This window comes from Indicator indicator, chromosome 5 (genome assembly GCF_027791375.1).
Source record: "Indicator indicator isolate 239-I01 chromosome 5, UM_Iind_1.1, whole genome shotgun sequence".
Taxonomy (NCBI): Eukaryota; Metazoa; Chordata; class Aves; order Piciformes; family Indicatoridae; genus Indicator; species Indicator indicator.
In genome coordinates, this window is record NC_072014.1 from 6,803,637 (window position 1) to 6,823,898 (window position 20,262).

At 44.1% G+C, this 20,262-nt stretch overlaps 1 protein-coding gene across 1 annotated transcript in view; it reads right to left on the bottom strand.

Annotated features, from left to right (window-relative positions):
• The window catches only part of PLCL1 (phospholipase C like 1 (inactive)), a 208,985-nt gene extending 189,112 nt beyond the window's left edge, over positions 1-19,873 (bottom strand). Inside the window, exon 1 of the mRNA XM_054381175.1 lies at positions 19,601-19,873. Within this exon, the coding sequence (XP_054237150.1) occupies positions 19,601-19,873 (273 nt within the window). The remainder of the gene's footprint in view (positions 1-19,600) is intronic.
• Between the last annotated feature and the right edge of the window lie 389 nt (positions 19,874-20,262).

Here is a 20,262-nt window from a genome sequence, read left to right on the forward strand (position 1 = left end):
GCAGCTCTTAACATTGTTTCCTACAAATCTGATCACCATAATCCTATGTCCTTCAGCTTTGCCAGCAACATGGCCAGTGGGATTGAGACACCCTCAATAAATTTTCAGATGACACCAAGCTGCATGGTCCAGTCGACATGGTGGGAGGAAGGAATGCCACAGGAACCTGGATGGGCTGGAGAGGTGTGCCCAAGCCCCTCATGAAGTTCAACAAAGCGAAAAGTCCTGCAGCTGGGTCAGGGTAATCCCAAGCACAAACACAGGCCAGGTGATGAGAAAGCAGCCTTGCAGACAAGGCCTTGGAGGTGCTGGTTGATGAGGCACTTGACATGAGCACCGGCAACCCAGAAAGCCAACTGTGTCCTGGGCTATGTCAAAAGATGCATGGCCAGCAGGTCAAGAGAGGATCCTGTCCCTCTACTCTGCACTTGCAAGACCCCACCTGCAGAACCGAGTCCAACTTTGAAGCCCCCAACATAAGAAGCACACTGGGTCCAGAGGAGAGCCATAAAGAGGATCAGAAGGCTGGAGCACCTCTCCTGTGAGGACAAGCTAAGCTGGAATTGCTCAGCATGGAGAACAGAAGGCTCCAGGGAGACCTTAGAGCAGCCTGAAGTGGGCTGAGACTTTTTGTAAGGGGTTGTGGTGATAGGACAAGGGCCAATGGCTTTAAACTAGAGCAGAGTAGACTTAGATTGGACATTAGGAAGAAGTTCTTTACTGTGAGGGTGGTGAGACACTGGAACAGGTTGCCCAGGGAGGTTGTGGATGGCCCCTCCCTGGAAGTGTTTAAAACCAGGCTAGATGAGGCTTTAAGCAACCAAGTCTAGTAGGAGGTGTCCCTCCCCAAAGTGGGGGAGGAGAGTAGCAAGTAGATGATCTTTAAGGTCCCTTCCAACTGAAGCCATTCTATGATTCAGTTATTTTCCTCATCTATTTAACTATGGATAATTTAAATCTGACAATATTTTCAGCCTAGTATTTTTCTTTATAATCAGAATTTATTTGACCCATAAAATAACACAATTCAGAGGTGCCTTTCCGAAATAATGGAGCATCAACAGTGCTGGCAAATTCCAGGGAGAATGTTAAAAAAAAAAAAAAACAACCAAAAAACCCAAACTAAATCCAGCTTGGATACAATTCTACAGGTCAGAGCAAGAAAAAAAATGAAGCCTTGTGCAGTCTTTTTTCCCTGCACTGCAGCAGGAGGTCTCAAGTTCAGGAGTGCAAATCAAGACTGTGTCTGTGAAATCTTTTTTCCCTTAGTTCCATCCTTTCCTTGACTGGTTTTCAGCACATCCACAGAAGTCCTCTTCCTCACAGAGAGAGGGATTTTACATTGAAATTACAGGTGCACATTAATAAGACAAGGATACAAACTTGAACATAGAAGGTTTCACCTCCACGTGAGGAGAAACTTCTTTACAGTGAGAGTGACTGAGCACTGGAACAGGCTGCCCAGAGAGGTTGTGGAGTCTCCTTCTCTGAAGGCTTTCAAAACCCACCTGGATGTGTTCCTGTGTGGCCTGCTTTTGGCAGGGGGTTTGGACTCGATCTCTGGAGGTCCCTTCCAACCTCTAACATTCTGTGATTCTGTGAAGGGAAGGAAGGGCTTCCTTTAAAAGCAACAAAATGAGTAGTTAAGAAATGGAACTAAAACCATAGGACAGGGAGAGAATTTGTTCTCTGAGTAAAGGATCTCCAAAAAGCCAAAAATTAAGTTTCTAGCAAGGCCTCTGTCAAGATTTATTTATGACCTGGCTGGATGGTCACTGTTGTGCTGTATATAGCCACTCTGGGAGAAGTCCCAAGAGAAGGTATCTGATGTAGCAAGAACATGTGAATTCCAGCAGAGCCAACCAAATCCCAAGGTAAAATTGCTTCAGCCTTGCCAAAAACAAAAGGTGTTTCCATTAACTGACTTCAGTAAAATAGTAGAGAACCATAAAGTTCAGCAAGTGTCATCATTCCACTGAAAGAAGAAAATTCTGGGGCTAAAGGGATTCCCTAAATCTGGAAAAATAAGAAACCTAAAGAGTTTCAGGACATAGTCTAGCAAAACATGCATCATGAATGCTAAGCAGGATCAGCCACCAAGACTCTTCAGCTTTTCATGTTACTTGGGAAAGTAACAAATAATTTCCATCTTTGTATGCCAAAAGGAAGAATCATTTGCAGAAAGAACAAGACATAAACATACTGAGATTTAAGACCAGCTGCTGCTATAGGAGTAACTCACAAGCAATATTTGTCATAATTATGACAAAGGCTTGAGCATCACTTTCAGTAAAAGCTGTTCTGAAGGGCAGGAGGCTTTTCCCCCAGTGATGAAGACTGGAAGCTGTGGCCAGCATGAGACTGGCTTTGCAGGGTGCAGCCAAGCAGCCCAGCAGAAGAGACAGCGTGTCCTCTAACCTCACTCTCAGCCAACAAGACAAAAATCCAGTGTCCTCAAAGCTGCATGGAAAAGAAAAGGATTTCATTTCTGTTCTAACAGAGTGGTCTAAAAGTCTCGTCCTTCTGGAGAGTGACACTACTTCATCACAAAGGCTCCTTTCTCATTAAATAAAAAAAACTTTTTGTTGTCTTTTCTCTGTTCTCTCAGTTCTTTCTCCAACCTCCTAATCAATCTTGTAACCATATCGCTTTTGGGGAGGAAGCTTATAAAGAAGCAAAGCACCCTGAACTTCTGTTGTGCTGCAGTGTCCTGATAAGTGTTAAAAAATTAGAGTCTTTGCCTGTCTTTCTCTCACCAACAACCTCAAAGTGAAATGTACAGAAAGCATTTTGCCTTCTTTGTCCAGCACCTTGTATTCCTTCCCAGAAAGGCAAAGCATGGAGTTTTCATCTCTGAAAGTATTCTGACCCACTTGAACTACAGACTCACCACTACATTATTATGGCAACAAAAATAATAGAGATTTCAACACTACTGTGAGGGTGAAAACAATAACCACAGTAACTCCTGAATGATCCAAAGTTAGATTTTCTAGAATCCTAGAATGGTTTGGGTTGGAAGGGACCTTAAAGATCATCTAGTTCCAACCTTGCTGTCATGGGCAGGGACATCTTCCACTAGACCAGGTTGCTCAAAGTTCCATCCAACCTAGCCTTGAACACCTTCAGGCAGGGGGCATCCACAATCTCCCTGGGAAACCTGTTCTGGTGTCTCAGCACCCACACTGTAAAGAATTTCTTCCTAATATCCAGTCTAAATCCCTCCTCTACCAAGATTAAAGCCATTCCCCCTCATCCTGTCACTATAAGCCCTTGTAAAAAGTCCTTCCCAACTTTCTTGTAGCCCCCTACAGGATACTGGAAGGCATTCTAAGATCTCCCTTCTCTTCTCCAGGCTGAACAGTCCCAACTCTTGCAGCCTGTCCTCATGGGAGAGGCGCTTCAGCACTCTGATTATCTTTGTGGCCCTCCTCTGAACCCTCTCCATCAAGGCCCATGTCCTTGTGTTTGGGGCTCCAGAGCTGGACACAGTGCCCCAGGTGGAGCCTCATGAGAGCAGAGGGACAGAATCCTCTCCCTGTCCTGCTGGTCACACTGCTTTGGATGCAGCCCAGCACACGGCTGCCAGTGACCATTGCCAGCTCATGGTGACTTTTTCATCAGCTGACATCCATAAGTCCTCCTCCTCAAAACTGCTCCCAAGCAGTTTCATGCAGAAGCTTTTGTCAGATACAGCAGAAGTTTTAAAAAGCATTATTAAAAAAAAGCCAAAAGACACCAGTACTCATCAAGCCTGCTGACACATGGTATTCTCTCTGTTAACAGTCCAACCTTAGCTTCACAGTGAATCCCTCCCACAGGTTCTGGCAAACCCTGATATGGTAGTGCAGAACCCTGAAAGCACTCAGAGAACTCATTTGATACTGAGCTTTGAACTACTCAGGGACATAAAGTCAAAGCACATGTTAGGGAGAGGCTGAACCTGGCACTAGCAGAGTGCTGCAATGACAGGAAACTAAAAGCACATTATTTTCTGACAGTCATCTCAAATGGGATTTCATCTGGACTTCTATGCATTGCTTTTACATTTTCAGTCAATCTGTCTTCCTTTTCCCCAGAATTTCCCAGAGGAGGCTGGGCCACAGAACAAAATCAAGGGGCAGATTCTGAGCTGACAGGGTTATAGTGGACAGTGAGTGGAAAACAAAAGAAAAAACCAAACAACCAAAACTACAAACCATATAAACAAACCCAAACCATCAAAATTCAAATTCAGCATTCACAGGCTGATCAACACTGCCATGGCTTGACCAGCCATTTGGAAAAGGAAGCACATTCCCAATAGTTTCAAAGCCACACAGATTTAATTCCAAAATACAGTCCAAAACCCCATTAAAACATGGACAAAAGATTGAAGATGTAGCTTTTTTAACCTGACAATGTAATTAATGATCCCCACCACTAACTGGTGACCATTTGTTTTGCAATAATATAAACTGCTCTATTTTTAAGTGGCAAAATAAAAGAGAATAAAAATAGGAGAGAGCAGAAATATTTGGCCATAAAATGAGGTAAAGCAGCTATTTAAAAATGGCTGGCAGACTCTGGCAACGGTTAGAAGTACTCAGCCAAAGGCTCATGAAGTCACTCTGCAGGCTGTCTCCCCTGCTGCCCTGCTCCACACATCCAGACACATTCACTAATGCCAGTCTCCCGACTTTTAGTACCCCCACACGGCCTTCACAGAATGGACAAGGGATGGCTAAACGGGATGAAGCTTTCCCATACAAATTACCTTTGCTTACAGGGGAGAAATATCATTAAAAATTTTGAACTAGATTCCTGATGCAATTTTCCTCCTTCCCTTGTAGCCTGATAAAAGGGAAGGATTTTCTAGGTCCCTCCCAACCTTTGTGGTCTATATTAAGAGACACTCCAATACCATCCTGTATCTCTCTGTAGTTTGCCTCCAAGCATTAATTAACACAAGCAGCATCTGCTCCTGCAGCTTATTTACACACGATTAGGTGGGAAAGGTCCCACAGTTAACTCTTGACAAGCTCTGCTTTCTCTTCTGGCCAAAGAGTCCTTCCCCTGCAAACACACTATTGCAGAATGCAGAGCATCCTTTAAAGTCAGCAGGGGAAGGGAATTATTTCCTAGGCTGTCCTCCACCAACTCTTTGAATGTTTTTCTAGTTTAACTTTTCTTCTTGCTTTTCACACCTCCCGGGACAAAGTACAGTGATGTCCTCAGGGAAGAGGGCACTCAGACAGATCTGTAAACCCAAATACCAATCCCACCCATCATGTTAAGCAGCTAAGCCAGGCTGGAATGACCTGCTGGAAGAGACAGAGGTAAGCTTCTCATGTAGTTCACAAACTACAGAAAAAAAAATAAAAAGAAAAAAAAACACACACACACACAACAACCAAAACACAACTGCAAAGGAAGCATTAATCATTATTATCACTAGAAACACCATGAAGCTTATCTTAGAAGTTAAGCAACCATTTGAGCAGCAACTCTCCCTAGTGCATTGCTTGGATTATTTTTACTGCTATTGATCACTAAATCATCACAGGAGAGGAAAGCTTGGCTGTTAGTGCCTCATCTGACATCATTAGAAGCTCATCTAACAGCCACTTCAATTCCTTCTAGAAAGATGTTTAACACTTCCCTGATGTCTGGAGTCCTAAATGCTCAGGAATTTGGCTTCTCCAACCTTTTTAAAAAGGGATTTCAAACTCCAGTTGCAGTGGAACTGCCACTACCAGTACAGCTGAGTGTGTGACAGGTACCCCAAATCTCAGCAAAGTAAAATCTTTTATGCAGCAACCAAAATATACATCACAGGATGTTAGGGGTTGGAAGGGCGAAGATCATAGAGTCCAACCCCCCTGCCTGAGCACAGGACCATAGAACCTAGCACAGGACCATAGAGTGGCATGCAGTGGCATGCAGAGACAGTGGCAAAACACTAGAAGACGACCAACCCACACCCAAAAGAAATGACCAAACCCCACAGTATTTTCAAAAACATATAAGAAGGGAGCAAAAAAAATCTTCAAATCTTCAAGTCCTGCAACAAGGCAAAATCTGGTGTACAAATCAATGTACAGCCAAGACCTCTAACTGAGAAGCAAAGGCAAGTTATATGAACATACAATATGTTTACATATTTACGAAAATATTTCTCTCTTTCACATCTTTTACCTCCATAAATGCATTTATCCATTACTTTACTGAAGCATGATAGACCCAAAGACAACCTAGCACCTGCTTTAGTTTAGGCCAGCTCCTGATGATTATCAGCTTCAAATCCAGGCTTGTCTGTGCTCAGTTTCTGTTTTAAAAAATCCTTTCAAATAAACCATTAAAAAGTGTATTTATGGTAGACCAAAAAGAATAGGAGATAAATAAAAAGATTTGCAATATGGACAAATTATTTGGCAGTATAAACCATTGCATGCTAGGAACAAGTTCTTTACCCTGAGGGTAGTGGAACACTTCAACAGGTTGCCCAGGAAGGTGGTTGAGGCTCCATCCATGGAGATATTCAAGGAGAGGCTCCACAGGGCTATGGGCAACCTGATCTAGTTGAGGATGTCCCTGCTTACTGCAGAGGGGTTAGACTAGACGATCTTAGGAGGTCCCTTCCAACCCAAACCATTTTATGATTCTATGGCTTGCCTTCTTGCCTCTCTACTGCAATGCCAAATTAAAATAGGCTTCCATTTGAAAAGAAGTTGGAGTTTGCCATCATCACCAATTAGCTCTTTGTTTCACTAAAGGGAACAACATTATCATTTTGCACTGCTAAAATGCTGAAATAATGCAAAATTTAGCCTAAAAATGTCAATTTAACACACTCCGTGAATTCCTATTATCACTCAAAGTATATGTGGTATATAGGTAGACGGATGAGAAGATAATGGACTGAGTGAGTGGAACTGTGTTCTTTAGAACATACAGATACCCAGACATGAAAACACTTGAGTGTTTTCCTTGAATGATATTTGGAGAGCTGTGCAACATGTGCTCCTGGCTGCAATATGCCACCACACCAGCCAGAGACACTCTGCCATCCCTGTGTAGGTGGATAGATAGATAAACAAAGTAAATGACATTTCAAATGAAATAAAGATCTCAGGATTCTACCACATGTACACCACACGGGGGGGGGGGGAGGGGGAAAGTGCATCTCACCAGGTCACATCTTTCACCTTTCAGCTGTTTCAAGGAGACAGAAAAGGCTGCAGCTTTTTTAGGTTAGGAAGTTGATCTTTCCTCTCCTCGCCCTGTGAACAGCACTCTGTGCCTACACTGTTCTTCTCAGATCATCACAGTTCTAAACAACATTGCAAATGCACTTGCAGTAGAAAATAGCCCAGTTTATTCAAGCTGAGAGCTGAGTACCTCTGGAGGAGTTAAAGGCTAGTCTGAAGGAAATGCAGAGTTCTCTTTCCAGAGAAAGGGTGTGTGGAAGACAGACATCAACTGTAAATCAGTTTTCTTCAGAATGCTAAAAGAAACGCCTTCCTACTTAGAAGGCAAGGGGCTGTTATCCTCTGATGATTTGGGGGTTTTACTTCACAGAATGTGAAGTCCTAAATCTCTGTAGAGCAACAAAACTGCTTGCTTCTCCAGACCTCACAGGCACTGCCAGCAATGGCACCAGCAAGGTGCAGCCTCCCAGCACTTCGCTGCTCCACACCGTTCCTCTTCCACCTCATCCTTTCTTGGCACACAGGATCATCCAGCCAGCACCAGCCCACATCGAAATGTGGGCTTAGATGTTAGCCCTCAGAAAGCTGAGCTCTTGAGGTAAAGGGACAGTCATCTTAAAGGCTCTCCAAGAGTTCATCACAAGTGCTGCATTTCACGGCACGTGGGACATTGTGATAGGGAAAGCCACGGCCTTTGCACTGAGCAAAGTAAAATAAGGTATTAATCCCATTTCATTAACATTTTCTCTTATCAGTGAAACCTTACTTCTTCCAAACACCCATGCCCTCCCAGAATACACACTGAGCCCAGGCAAAGCACGCTGCTTCACAGTGTCACATCTCACTCTCCCAGGGCAAAACATTTACTGATCTTCACTCTCTGCTGCTGCGATCAAGCTTCTTCCGCAGAAAAACACAGCAGTCCTTGCACTAGTCTATGTAACCTACACTCAGGATGAGAATAAACCATAATTTAAGTAAACAGAATGTTGTTTGTTTGTTTGTTTTTTAAAAGCAAGTGTCCAAAGTCAAGAGGGATTGCTGCAGGGAATGCTCCTCTGTGGCACCAAGGGAGTGGGGAGAATATTCTTCAGTCCACAAACAGGCTCTGACTTTCTCTCAGTGAAATTTGGAACAGTCCATTGAGATGAATTACTTCTAAGCACTGCTCCTGAGCATCAGACTTGTGTGTCTCACCACCTTATGAAGGTGCTTCCCTCTCATCCATAAAGATTTAGCAAAGAAAAAAACCACTGAATCTGATCAGAATTGTTAATATGCATTCAGCACGTGGACCCTGCAGCAGCATCGCCAAGCAAACAACTCACAGCAAGTGCATTTGTTTAAGTCACCTCCGTCTTCTTTTCTCCACTCAAATAGCAACTTACTCTTTTTTGTGTGTTTCTTAAGAAGAGCAACTGTTATCTGGAAACCACCACCTCACATTCATCCTTCAGCAGTAATGTTGTTCAGGTTTAAAGGAACAGCACTTTGCCAAATCAACCTCACCAGGTAGGATCAGCACCAAAAAAAAAAAAAATTAACAACATTTCAAGTCTGCAAGAGCCTGAAGAAGGCCATTTCTAAGTGAAATGACAGCATTTAGCAATCAGGTGTTTGTGTCCTTCCTCCATTGATGGCAAGGGGTAAACTGCCACTGATTTCAGAGACTGCAGAAGCTGTTTATACTCAAAATCTGCATTGCTTTAGGGAGCAACTGCCAGTATGAATCAGAACAGGGAGAAAGACATTCACAAGCTATATATACTATGACTTGCAATTCCAAATTATAAACAAGTACAACCAATTTTATGTAACACTAGGAGACAAGGCTTCCTTCAGGATACATCCATATTTCCCAGAACATATCTGCCTTTACCCCAATGTCCAGACTTGGATGCTACCTGACCTGCTGGGTTAGCCCCAGCAGACCTCACTCACCTCCAGGCAGCATTTGGGACTGAGCTCCATCCATCACAGAATACAAAATCTTTGCATAAAGTCTGTTTTCATACCTTGAATGAATTCCAATGTCTATGTTTTGCCCAGTGATCACAGAATTTTTTATTACAGTTTTTACATGAGACAGTGCCCGGAGGTGTGTTATACTCCAGTGGAACAGAATTCTTCTATTAAACCATCACATTTGTCAAACTAATTTAACAAGCTCCTACACAATCTCACATGGAAAAAAGAAAAGACATCTTACACTAATTCATTCACAGGGCTCTCTCTTGATAGCTCTGGCTTGAACAGATCAGCAGTCACTTCAGCTGAGTAAAATGCAACTTCTAATCAGGTATTTATGAAAATTCTTATAAAAATCAAAAGAACAACGAGGAAAAAATGAAATTGCATGGATCTTCCAATACATAAATACACACAAACAAATTACCCTGCACAGCTTCCTCTGCAAGAACCCAGAATCCATCTACATTTACAATGAGAGTTCTCAATATTGTACTTTGCAAGTGTCTTAACAGAAAAGTCTAATGTCAAGCTAAAGCATGACGCTTTATTCTTCTATGCAAATCATAACAGTAGGCTAAAACTGACAGAAGGCACCAATATATCCTCTCAAAAAAAAAAAAAAACAAACCTATCCTCACCACAAAACCAAAACTAAACCCCCACTGCTTAAATTCCGTGCCAGACAACTTTCAGACTTTCATGCACCTTTCAATAGGCACGTCACAATAACATGACTTGATGTACCCTGCCCAAAACAATCCAATAATCCCAAGACTAATTTTGTTGATGTAAGAACAGGAATATCTTTTCTCAGTTTTAATTAGGGCATATATACAGTTTTAATGGTCAGAGACTTTCAACTTAATAACTACAGGCATTAACAGCGAGCCACAAATAAACTGGGTCAGAGCAATAAGGAAGGGGCTCAACAATCACTAAAACTGCAAAGTTCTGACATAAAAAGGTTTCCTCTAGGAGACAGCATTCTTCATAAGTAGGCTTCACAACCAAGAATGCCTATGATACAGAAAGATTTAAGAACAAGGCACTGACTGCAAACACACTTCTACAGCAATACGCACAAAGACCTGTACTGCTGCCAGTACTGTACTGAGACTACTGCTGGTTAACATCGTTGTCAGCCATATGCTGTGGTTTGTCCAACATGCTGGAGGGAAGGGATGGCACCCAGAGGGTCCTGGACAGGCTGGAGAGGTGGACCCAAGACAATCTCATGAAGTTCTGCAAGGCCAAGTGCAAGGCCCTGCACCTGGGGAGGGATAATCCCAAGCAGAAATACAGGCTGGACAGGAAACAGTTTGATAGCAGCCTTCAGGAGAAGGATTTGAGGGTGTCAGCTGATGAAAAACTCACCATGAACTGGCAATGGTCACTGGCAGCCCAGAAGGCAGTCGTGTGCTGGAGTGCATCAAAAGAAACGTGACCAGCAGGACAGGGAGGGGATTCTGACCCTCTGCTCTGCATTTGTGAGACCCCACCTGCAGCACTGTGCCCAGTTCTGGTGCCCCAAACACAAGAAGAACATGGACCTTGATGGAGAGGGTCCAGAGGAGGCCACAAAGATGATCAAAGGGGTGGAGCACCTCTTCTATGAGGACAGGCTGCAAGAGTTGGGGCTGTTCAGCCTGGAGAAGAGAAGGCTCCAGGGAGACCTTAGAGCAGCCTTCCAGCATCCTATAGGAGGCTACAAGAAAGTTGGGAAGGACTTTTTACAAAGGCTTGTAAGCTTTAAGCTGGAAGAAGGCAGATTTAGACTGGATACTAGGAAGAAATTCTTTATAGTGTGGGTGGTAAGACACTGGAACAGGTTGCCCAGGAAAGCTGGGGATGCTCCCCAGCACCTCCCAGACACCTTCCCTGCTGCCCTGTGACAGTGTTCAAGGCCAGGTTGAATGAGGCCTTGAGCAACCTGGTCTAGGGTCCCTGCCCATGATTTTCAAGGTCCCTTCCAACACAAACCGTTCTGGGATTCTATGATTGGTCCTCAGAACTTGTTAGTATTCAGTAAATGCATTTAGCCTTCCACAGAACATAAGTTTTTAATCAGGTCTGAGTAGTTCCTAAACTGTTGTGCATGTCAAAACCTCAAAACCAAATCATACTGGCTAAAAGAAAAGAGAGCTAGAATACATGTATAATAAAAAGTAGTATTAAACATAATTCCTTAGGTAAATCACCAAGGTACTGCCAGAAATTACACTTCCCAGGGGCATCCTGGAAAACAAAACATGCTGATGAGGTTTGAGCATCATCAGCTAAACGTTTCTCCTCCAAGGAGGAATTATCAGTCCTATAGTAACTGCCTTGACATCTACTGTAGAGAAGGACAGGAAAAAAAAAAGACACTATTAACTCAAACAAAACATTTTTCTTACAGATGGAGCTGATCTCAATGGAACTACAGAATGAATAAAATATCATCCTAAGAAACAGAGTTTGCATCTCTGCATAGATATCAAAAAAAATATTTGGAAAGCAGCAGAAAGCTTTCCTCTGCTGCTACTCTACCCACCACAGCCATCATTTCAACAGAAGGTTGGAACAGGTTCCAACAGAAGGGTTAAATCAGCATTGATGTGCCTCTGCACAGCAGTCCCTGTGCACAGAACATGCTTTATCATAGAATCATAGAATCAGTCAGGGTTGGAAGGGACCACAAGGGTCATCTAGTTCCAACCCCCCTGCCATGGGCAGGAACACCTCACACTAGATCAGGCTGGCCAGAGCCTCATCCAGCCTGGCCTTAAACACCTCCAGGGATGGGGCCCCAACCACCTCCCTGGACAACCCATTCCAGGCTCTCACCACTCTCATGGGGAAGAACTTCTTCCTCACGTCCAGCCTGAATCTCCCCACTTCCAGCTTTATTCCATTCCCCCAGTCCTGTCACTACCTGATAGCCTAAAAAGTCCCTCCCCAGCTTTCTTGTAGCCCTCTTCAGATACTGGAAGGCCACAAGAAGGTCACCTCGGAGCCTTCTCTTCTCCAGACTGAACAATCCCAACTCTTTCAGTCTGTCCTCATAGGAGAGGTGCTCCAGCCCTCTGCTCATCCTGGTGGCCCTTCTCTGGACACCTTCCAGCATGTCCAGATCCCTCTCGTAATAGGGGCTCCAGAACTGGACGCAGTACTCCAGGTGGGGTCTCACCAGAGCTGAGCAGAGGGGGAGAATCACCTCCCTTGACCTGCTGGCCACACTTCTCTTGATGCAGCCCAGGCTCTGGTTGGCTTTCTGGGCTGCAAGTGCACATTGACAGCTCCTGGTGAGCTTCTCATCCACCAGCACCCCCAAGTCCCTCTCCTCAGGGCTGCTTTCCAGCCACTCACTGCCCAGCCTGGATTTGTGCTTGGAATTGCCTCGACCCAGATGCAGGACCTTGCACTTTGTCTTGTTGAAACCCTGAACCTTTAAAAACAAATCAACCAGGATCACCATCTTCATCCCTTGTTCCTGACCATATCAACTCCTACCTCTTACGTAGAAAAACCTGTCAAGGAAATTCCTGAAACCACCTGCCAGAGCTTGTGTTTGCTGATCACTAGACCTGCTGGTACCCCACACAAAGGACAACTGTCCCAGCAGTTTGGAAAAGGCCATCCTTAGGTAATTTCCATGGAAGACATCCAAATAGTCCTGACTATTACAATACCACAAGCACAATCCCATCATCCATCACCACCCACATGTTTAATGAGATCACTGGTCATGTCTTACACTATCTGCTACATGGAACCAACTGACAAGGAAAAATTCTCCAGGGCCAGCAGTCAGCACAACAGACGAATCCACTATAAACTCTAATAGAAGCAGTCTATCCTGGGTTGGTTGTTTGTTTTGGTTTTTTAAGTACCAAAGTTTACACAAGCCAGTGTAAAGGCTTCCACTGATTTTTAAAAGACTTTTAGCCAGGCCAAGTTCTCCTTGAGAAGTTAATTGACTTTTTAATTCCAATTTGCAGCCATCTCTGCACTTAGGTATTGTATTTTGTGGCAAATCCAATCATCGGAAAGAGGAAGTCTGATTTAAAGATGACCCATTCCAGGAAATTGAATGGAAAGAGACCTCCATCTATTACTCATTGATTGACTTGTGCACATGGTATATACTAAAATGCTCATCAGCAAGTGTCAAGTGACTTGCTGTACAAGAGAAAACCCTCTGTAAGAAACTTTTCTGGCAAAACTTAGATCTCTGAGAAGAAGCTAGCTGAGCTTTCAGGATAGTGTCATGAGACCAACATGCCTAAACCCTGCTCCTGAAGTCTTTATACACTGAAGTCTTCAGTGGATTGTGGTCTATAGATTATTATTATTGATACAACTTAAAAAAAAAAAAAAAAATCAACACAACCTAAATTTCTTCTCATTACAATGTTATTTCAGGCACAGCCATACTGGAACTACCAAAGCTGCTTTTTTTTTTTTTTCAGAGAAAAGGTAGGGGCAAAACCCCAATCTGAAACACCCACTGCCCCCCAAGAGAAGGCATCTTAGTAAAAAAAAAAAAAAGCAACAGATCCATAGTACCACTGAAGATGGAGAGTTTTTCTAACTGATGGATATAACTCTTTCAACCAAAGCAGGTCAACAACCAGCACAGGTTCTGTTCAAAGTTGTCTCAGGTAGCTGCTTATTAAAAAGAGTGGTGAATAGAATATAGGTGCAGTGTTATGAAAATATTACCAAGACTACAAACATAGAATTGTTAGGGTTGGAAGCGACCTCAAGGATCATCTAGTTCCAACCCCCCTGCCATGGACAGAGACACTTCACACTAGATTAGGTTGCTCAGAGCCACATCCAGCCTGGCCTTAGAAACCTCCAGGGATGGATAGCTATGGTCCAACACTCAAAACAAACAAACAAACCAAAAATATCCATAATGCTTCTCCTCGGTACAGCAAGTGAAAAAAAAAACAACAAAACCATATATATATATATATATTCTAAATAACTAATTAACAGAAGATTCTTTTTATTTCTAAGTCATTTTTAAACTAGCAATAACTGGTAACAGTCTTCCATGACTCTTAATAGTGTATTTAAGATTTCCTTAACAAATAGATCTGGGGTTAGACAAAGGTCAGTCCAGGCTGGTATCCCAGCTACAGGAGGATGTGCACCAGGAGACGAATAAACAGCAGGAAAGTACGAAGTGATCAGTCTCTGCTGTGGCTTCCCAGTGTTAACTGCTTGTAGTTTAGGGACTTTCTAAGCCAGATGTCTTCGGTGCATTGTGAAGACCTCCTTCATCAATTTGTCGTTTTGTACCTGCTTGAACCCATTTACATTTCTGACTGCCACAGCTTTCTGTGGCTGTTAAGCGCATGGCTTAATTACATGCTGTGTCAGCAAATGCTTTCATTTATTTTAAACCTGCTGCTATAACTATCACTGGGCTTCCCCTACTTCACACTCTGCAGAGGAGTGAACCTCAGTTCCCTGGTTGTCTCTCCACAATGTTTGGGAATTTACATACATTAAAATATCATCCACCAGTTACCTTTTTCCTTCTCTTCTCTGGGCTATTCTGTCTGGAGAAGAGAAGGCTCCGAGGACACCTTCATTGTGGCCTTCCAGTATCTGAAGGGGGCCTGAAAGAAAGCTGGGGAGGGACTTTTTAGGGTGTCAGGTAGTGGGGGGGGGGGGATGGAACAAAACCAGAAATGGGGAAATTCAGATTGGATGTTAGGAAGAAGTTCTTCACCATAAGGGGGTGAGACACTGGAAGAGGTTACCCAGGGAGGTGGTGGAAGCCCCATCCCTGGAGGTTTTTAAGGCCGGGTTGGATGGGGATCTGGACAACCTGATCTAGTGTGAGGTGTCCCTGCCCATGGCAGGGGGGTTCGAAGTAGATAATCCTTGAGGTCCCTTCCAACTTTGACAATTCTATGCCTCTATGCATCTGATTAATTTCTCATTGTGTGGCAGTCTTTCCATAGCTGGGCATATCATTCTTGCCTTTCCTTATACCTTTTCAGTATTCTTAAATGTCTTCCCCTCCAAAAGATTTTCCCCTTTTTCTGGGGTAGTTACGAATATGCCAAAAATGCAGTTCTGGTAGAATCACCATGGGGCTATCAACTAATGAAATCAGCCTTAATGAATCTTACATAGTCACAGTCTTAGATTATTAAGTAGCAAGTATCTAAATGTAAGTTTACACAGCAAAAAAATCTGTGTTACCGGAGAATCATTATACTCCTGAAAAATTCTGTCTTGTGAAATAAAAAAAAAAAAAAAAAAAAAAAAAAAAAAAAGAGTCTTCAGTAGTCATGTTGTATGCATGAAAATACCAGGTACTTAAAACACTAATTCTGTCACCACACTTCAGAACACAAGTTGAAAGAAACTAGGCGTTATTCTTTTTTTATTGTAGGTTTATCTTTCTTAAAGCTGAAAACGTCACTAGGATAAATAAAACTTCTTGAAACAAGACAGCTTGGCTAGATGCACTTCCACTAAATGAACTCAACTGCAAAACCCTAAGATTTGCAGTTCTTAAGACTAATAAAATATGACAGGCAAGCACAACTCAACAGGCTTTTAAAGAAGGAAGAAAAAAAAAAAAGTGCATGAAAGAAAAGCAAACGGTCTTTGAAGAACCTCAGCAGAAGGTCTCACAGCTCAACTGCAACTGAAGTTGAAGCCTGACTCTGCAGTTCCTACTTCAAGTTCACTCCATGGGTATACTCTGCTGTTGCTAACACAGTGCAGAGCTGTGTTATCTGCCACCGGATCGTAACACAAATACCCAGGAAGTAAAAAAGCAAACACATGGTCCCAAAAGTTTGTACTGCATGCAAACAGAGACAGACGCCTGGCAAGAACTGACAGGGAAATACTTTGGTTTAAATTTACAAACTATTTCAGTGGGCATTACAAACAAATGACACAGCCTTCCTACCCCCTTATTAAAATGCTTCTACATGGCGATGTCAGAAGGACATGCCAGAAGGAAAACAACATCAGTCAACTCTCTTTACACACAGGAAGGTTTGCAAAGCATTACACACACAAAAAAAAAAAAAAAAAAAAGAAATAACAGTTCTTCAAGCACTGTCTTCTGCTCTCCTGACTTAAAAGTGGTTGCAATTAACATTTTATTTCCAAACAACTGACGCTGGATTATTCACCAAAAAAAAAAAAAAAAACTGGAAATGCTCAGCAAATAATTTAGCCAATGGTGCATCTTCTGGCTTCTTCAAAAATGGGTCAAGTTCTGCACTCACTCTTGCCCCTCCTGTAATTTTACCTCCCAACCATCATACTCTGACTGCAGGCTCCTCATGGCAAAACCCTTTTTGCACCAGAGTTCTGTGGCAAGACCTTTACCTCTTCCTTGCAATAACCCCCCCAAAGACCAAAAACCAACTAAATAAATAAATCTCAAAACATGACTAAAGCACCTGAATTAGGGCAATTTGCTAAAGCACAAGAGCATCTACAGCTATTTCTCATTAATGCTGCTTCAACTTTACCTCAATCTACAAAAGCTGTGAGCATCAGCAAAGCAAAATGGGAATAAAAATATTCCAGCTACATTTTGTTCCTTTTGTATAAATGAGTTCTCTTGTTTCTGAAGCCAAATATAGAGCACATGAATGCACTGAAGATTATCTCAAAGGGCTCATATTTTACTTGCAGTATATGCCAGATGTAATTTGCTGCAGGAAAGATTTTTTTAAGCAAGTTCAGTCCTTCATACTTCACAGTTACGCTGTGGATGCCAAGATACCACAATGTAAGCAAGTCTGGCTTCCACTGGAATTGCACTCACAGATGTTAACCTTGAAACTTGCAAAGTTCTAGAAGATAGCTGTGTAAAAAAACATATTAAAAGTATATTTCGTCATCTAAATCTACAGAATTTTAACCTCTTGCTTAATCCAGTGAGCCCATCTCCTGCCTAAAGCACACCTTGAAATAACAGAGAGAAATGGGAGAAAAGAGTACACGTGTTCTAACTCCTGCAGAGTAAGAACTTGTCCTTACTGTGCAACTTCCCTTGCTTCCTTAATGTCCCTCTTTCAGCTGGTAAAGGCAGCTTAAAGAAAATGATGGAATACTATTTTGACTATAGAGTCAGATGAACATATAGAGGTTTTAGAGTAAAACAAATAATATAAAAGTGTAAAATTCATTCCCCTGCAAAACATAAAATGCTTGAACAGAATTCTTGCATGTTGAAGCCATGAACAAATAGAAAAGGTAAATTGGGGGGGAGGTTGTATTCCAATTCCATCTAAAATTTGCATTCCGCACCTCATGAACATCCTACCTAGGACATCAGAAATTCCTAAAATATGCCAACAAATACATTATTTAATTTCCCAGTTTAAATTGTTTCTCATTTTCTAGTGGAATGTCAAAGGAAACAGATTCAGAACACTTTTATACACCACCTGTGGGAAAATAAACTGTCCTGTGCAGGGTCTCAACAATACGTCCAAGAGATGCACAGCCTGCAAATTCTCAAGTTCAGATACCCACCAGCAGACACAACCATCTTATCTAAGTTAATTCATCATCTTAACAATATTCAAAATTAATTCACGTATTTTTCATTCAATTCCTGTTATAAATCCACTCCAGAACCTTACAGTGATTGGAGTAATTGACTGATTTCTAGACTGGATCTCTGGGGGTGTTTAATGACAGGACAGATGAGGCCTTGAGCAGCTGAGTCTAGTTGAAAGGCATCCGTGCCCATGGCAGGGAGATTTGAGTAGACAATCTCTAAGGTCCCTTCCAAACTAAGCCATTCTATGATTAAGCATCCTTTGTTCCACAGGCAATGCTGTCCTAGGAATCAAATTTCTCTCTTACACAGTATTCAATCTATTGACCCATTCTAGCTATCCTTCTGACCTTCTCCAGTTTGTATGCACCACTTCTCAATTCAAGAAGCTGAGTTTACTTAGTATCTCAGCTGACACCTAACCAGTTGCTTATGTAACAACATTAATGATTTCTTATCCCTATCAGAAATCTCTCTGCCAATAAAGACCATCCCAAGATGCATCTCAAAAAATCTCCTCCAGCTGGAAGATAGATCATTTGCACAGGAGCATTGCTAAATATTAACTCCTAGTCAAAACGTTACCCAGTCATGAGAACTTACCTCCCAGACTGGTGCAGTCTTGTAAAAAGTGTTATACCTTCTTTAAATCCAAGACTGTGTATTTGCAACCTTCACACAATTCCAAGAGAAAATACCATTTCCATACCAAAACACTTCCCCAACTGTGGTCCTGATTTAGCAGATCATTTATGTAACTTCATATTGGAAGCATTCCCACCACATTCAATGGATGCCTTTAGAAGGCTATAGCCGCACTTCAATGCTTTGTCGGATTTAACGGGTTAACATTTCAAGGTAGAATTTTCAAAGGATCCCGGAGGCTCTTTTGCACTTCACTATCTCTGAATGTTAAAGCTTTAAAATGCAAAAAGAAAACGTTTTGTTTATCAATCCTTTCAAGGGATCTACCAAGCTCTAAGAGCTGAGCTGCCTGCTTTTGCTTCTTGCCTTTGGCTAAGAGCTCTGCCTTCACACAGCTACCCAGGTGAGGTCTCGTTTCCCACTGTTCTCCCGATGCCTTCCAAGTGCAAATCATTCCAAGAGGACCGCATGTAAGCATGTGCCAAATTAACTTTGCCCAAGAGACTTTATTCACCGTCTCCTCAGCGATTATCCTGCATACTGATAAAACGACGTCACTTAATCCGAAACCACAGCGTTTATTCTTAAAAATTAAATCGGGGGACAAACGAGACCACCACAACCATAAAGCCATTTTCCCTAACAGATCATAACAAAAGCGGCGAGTGTTAAGATCACGCCCAAGCTGTTAATGCCATACAGAAGGTGCTACAACCCCCGGAGCTGCTCCGCAGCAATCTGTGCCACATTGAGCCTCCTCTCGCCGTGTGCCAGCGCGGATTTGGCTGCCCAGGAGCCACGGAAACCACGGCTGCAGAAGCCACTCGTTCTGCCTCCAGCTGCTACATGAATACTCGGTAAGAGCCGATACGAGCCACTACGATACAACTTCACAACTCAGCGGGCAGCTTCTCCGCTGCCAAACTCACGGGGCACGGACAACAGCGGCCGGGACCCTAACATGCAGCCCTCTCCCCACAGCCCAACAGCGGAGCCAGCTCCCGCCACACTGGCCGGCCGGGGACCCCCACAGAACAACATACACCTTCCCGCGGAAGGCTCCAGGAGGGCAGGACCGCAGCACCGCCACCCTTGCTCGGTACGAGGCAGGACGGTGAAGCGGCTGCTTCACCTGAGAGGGGCGTGGGCGTAGGGCTCCCCCCGCACTCCCGCCCGGCTCGGCTCCCTCCCCTGCCAGCACGAGCTGAAGCGGGACCCGCCGAAACTTCCCGGTGTGGCGGCTCGTCCTTACCTTGATGATGCTGCTCCTTCGCGGGGTGGCCTTGGCCGCCTCCAGCAGGCAGGCGTCGGAGTCCGGGGCTGCCGCTGGCCCAAGGCTACTACTGGGGAAGCGCTCAGCGGTACCCACGGCCGAGACGCCGCTGCGCCGCTCCCGCCTCCTGCCCGCGGCCGCCGCCGGGGCGTCTAGCAAAGCCGGGTCGATCTCCTCCTCAGCACGGTGAGCGGCGTCCAGAGGGACACGGCCCGCCGCCTGTAGCTCTCTGCCACCGGCAGCCTCTGCCATCGCCCCGCCGAGCGATGTCAACTTCTCCGGGGCGCTAGGAGGACGGCGGGGAGGGGACACGCACACACAGACGAAGGGCGTCCCGCGGCGCTTCCCTCACGGTACGGCGGAGGCAGCGACAACTTTCCCCAGTGGAGCCATCACTGAAGTCACTGGCACGACACTCCGCAGCCCACCGCGGTGCCAAAGAAGCGGGACGGTGCGCCCGGCAGGGCGGCCGCGGGCAGCGGCGCGCAGGAAGTGCCGCCGCGGCTGCACCGTTCTGTTGTGACAGCAGCCGGGCGTGTTGTGACGGGTAGCTCTGACGGACGGGTCGCTGGGCCACTCAGCGCTGCGTCGGCCACCCGGGGGGCGCCGCGGCCACCAATAGGCTTCGGGGAGGGGCGTGT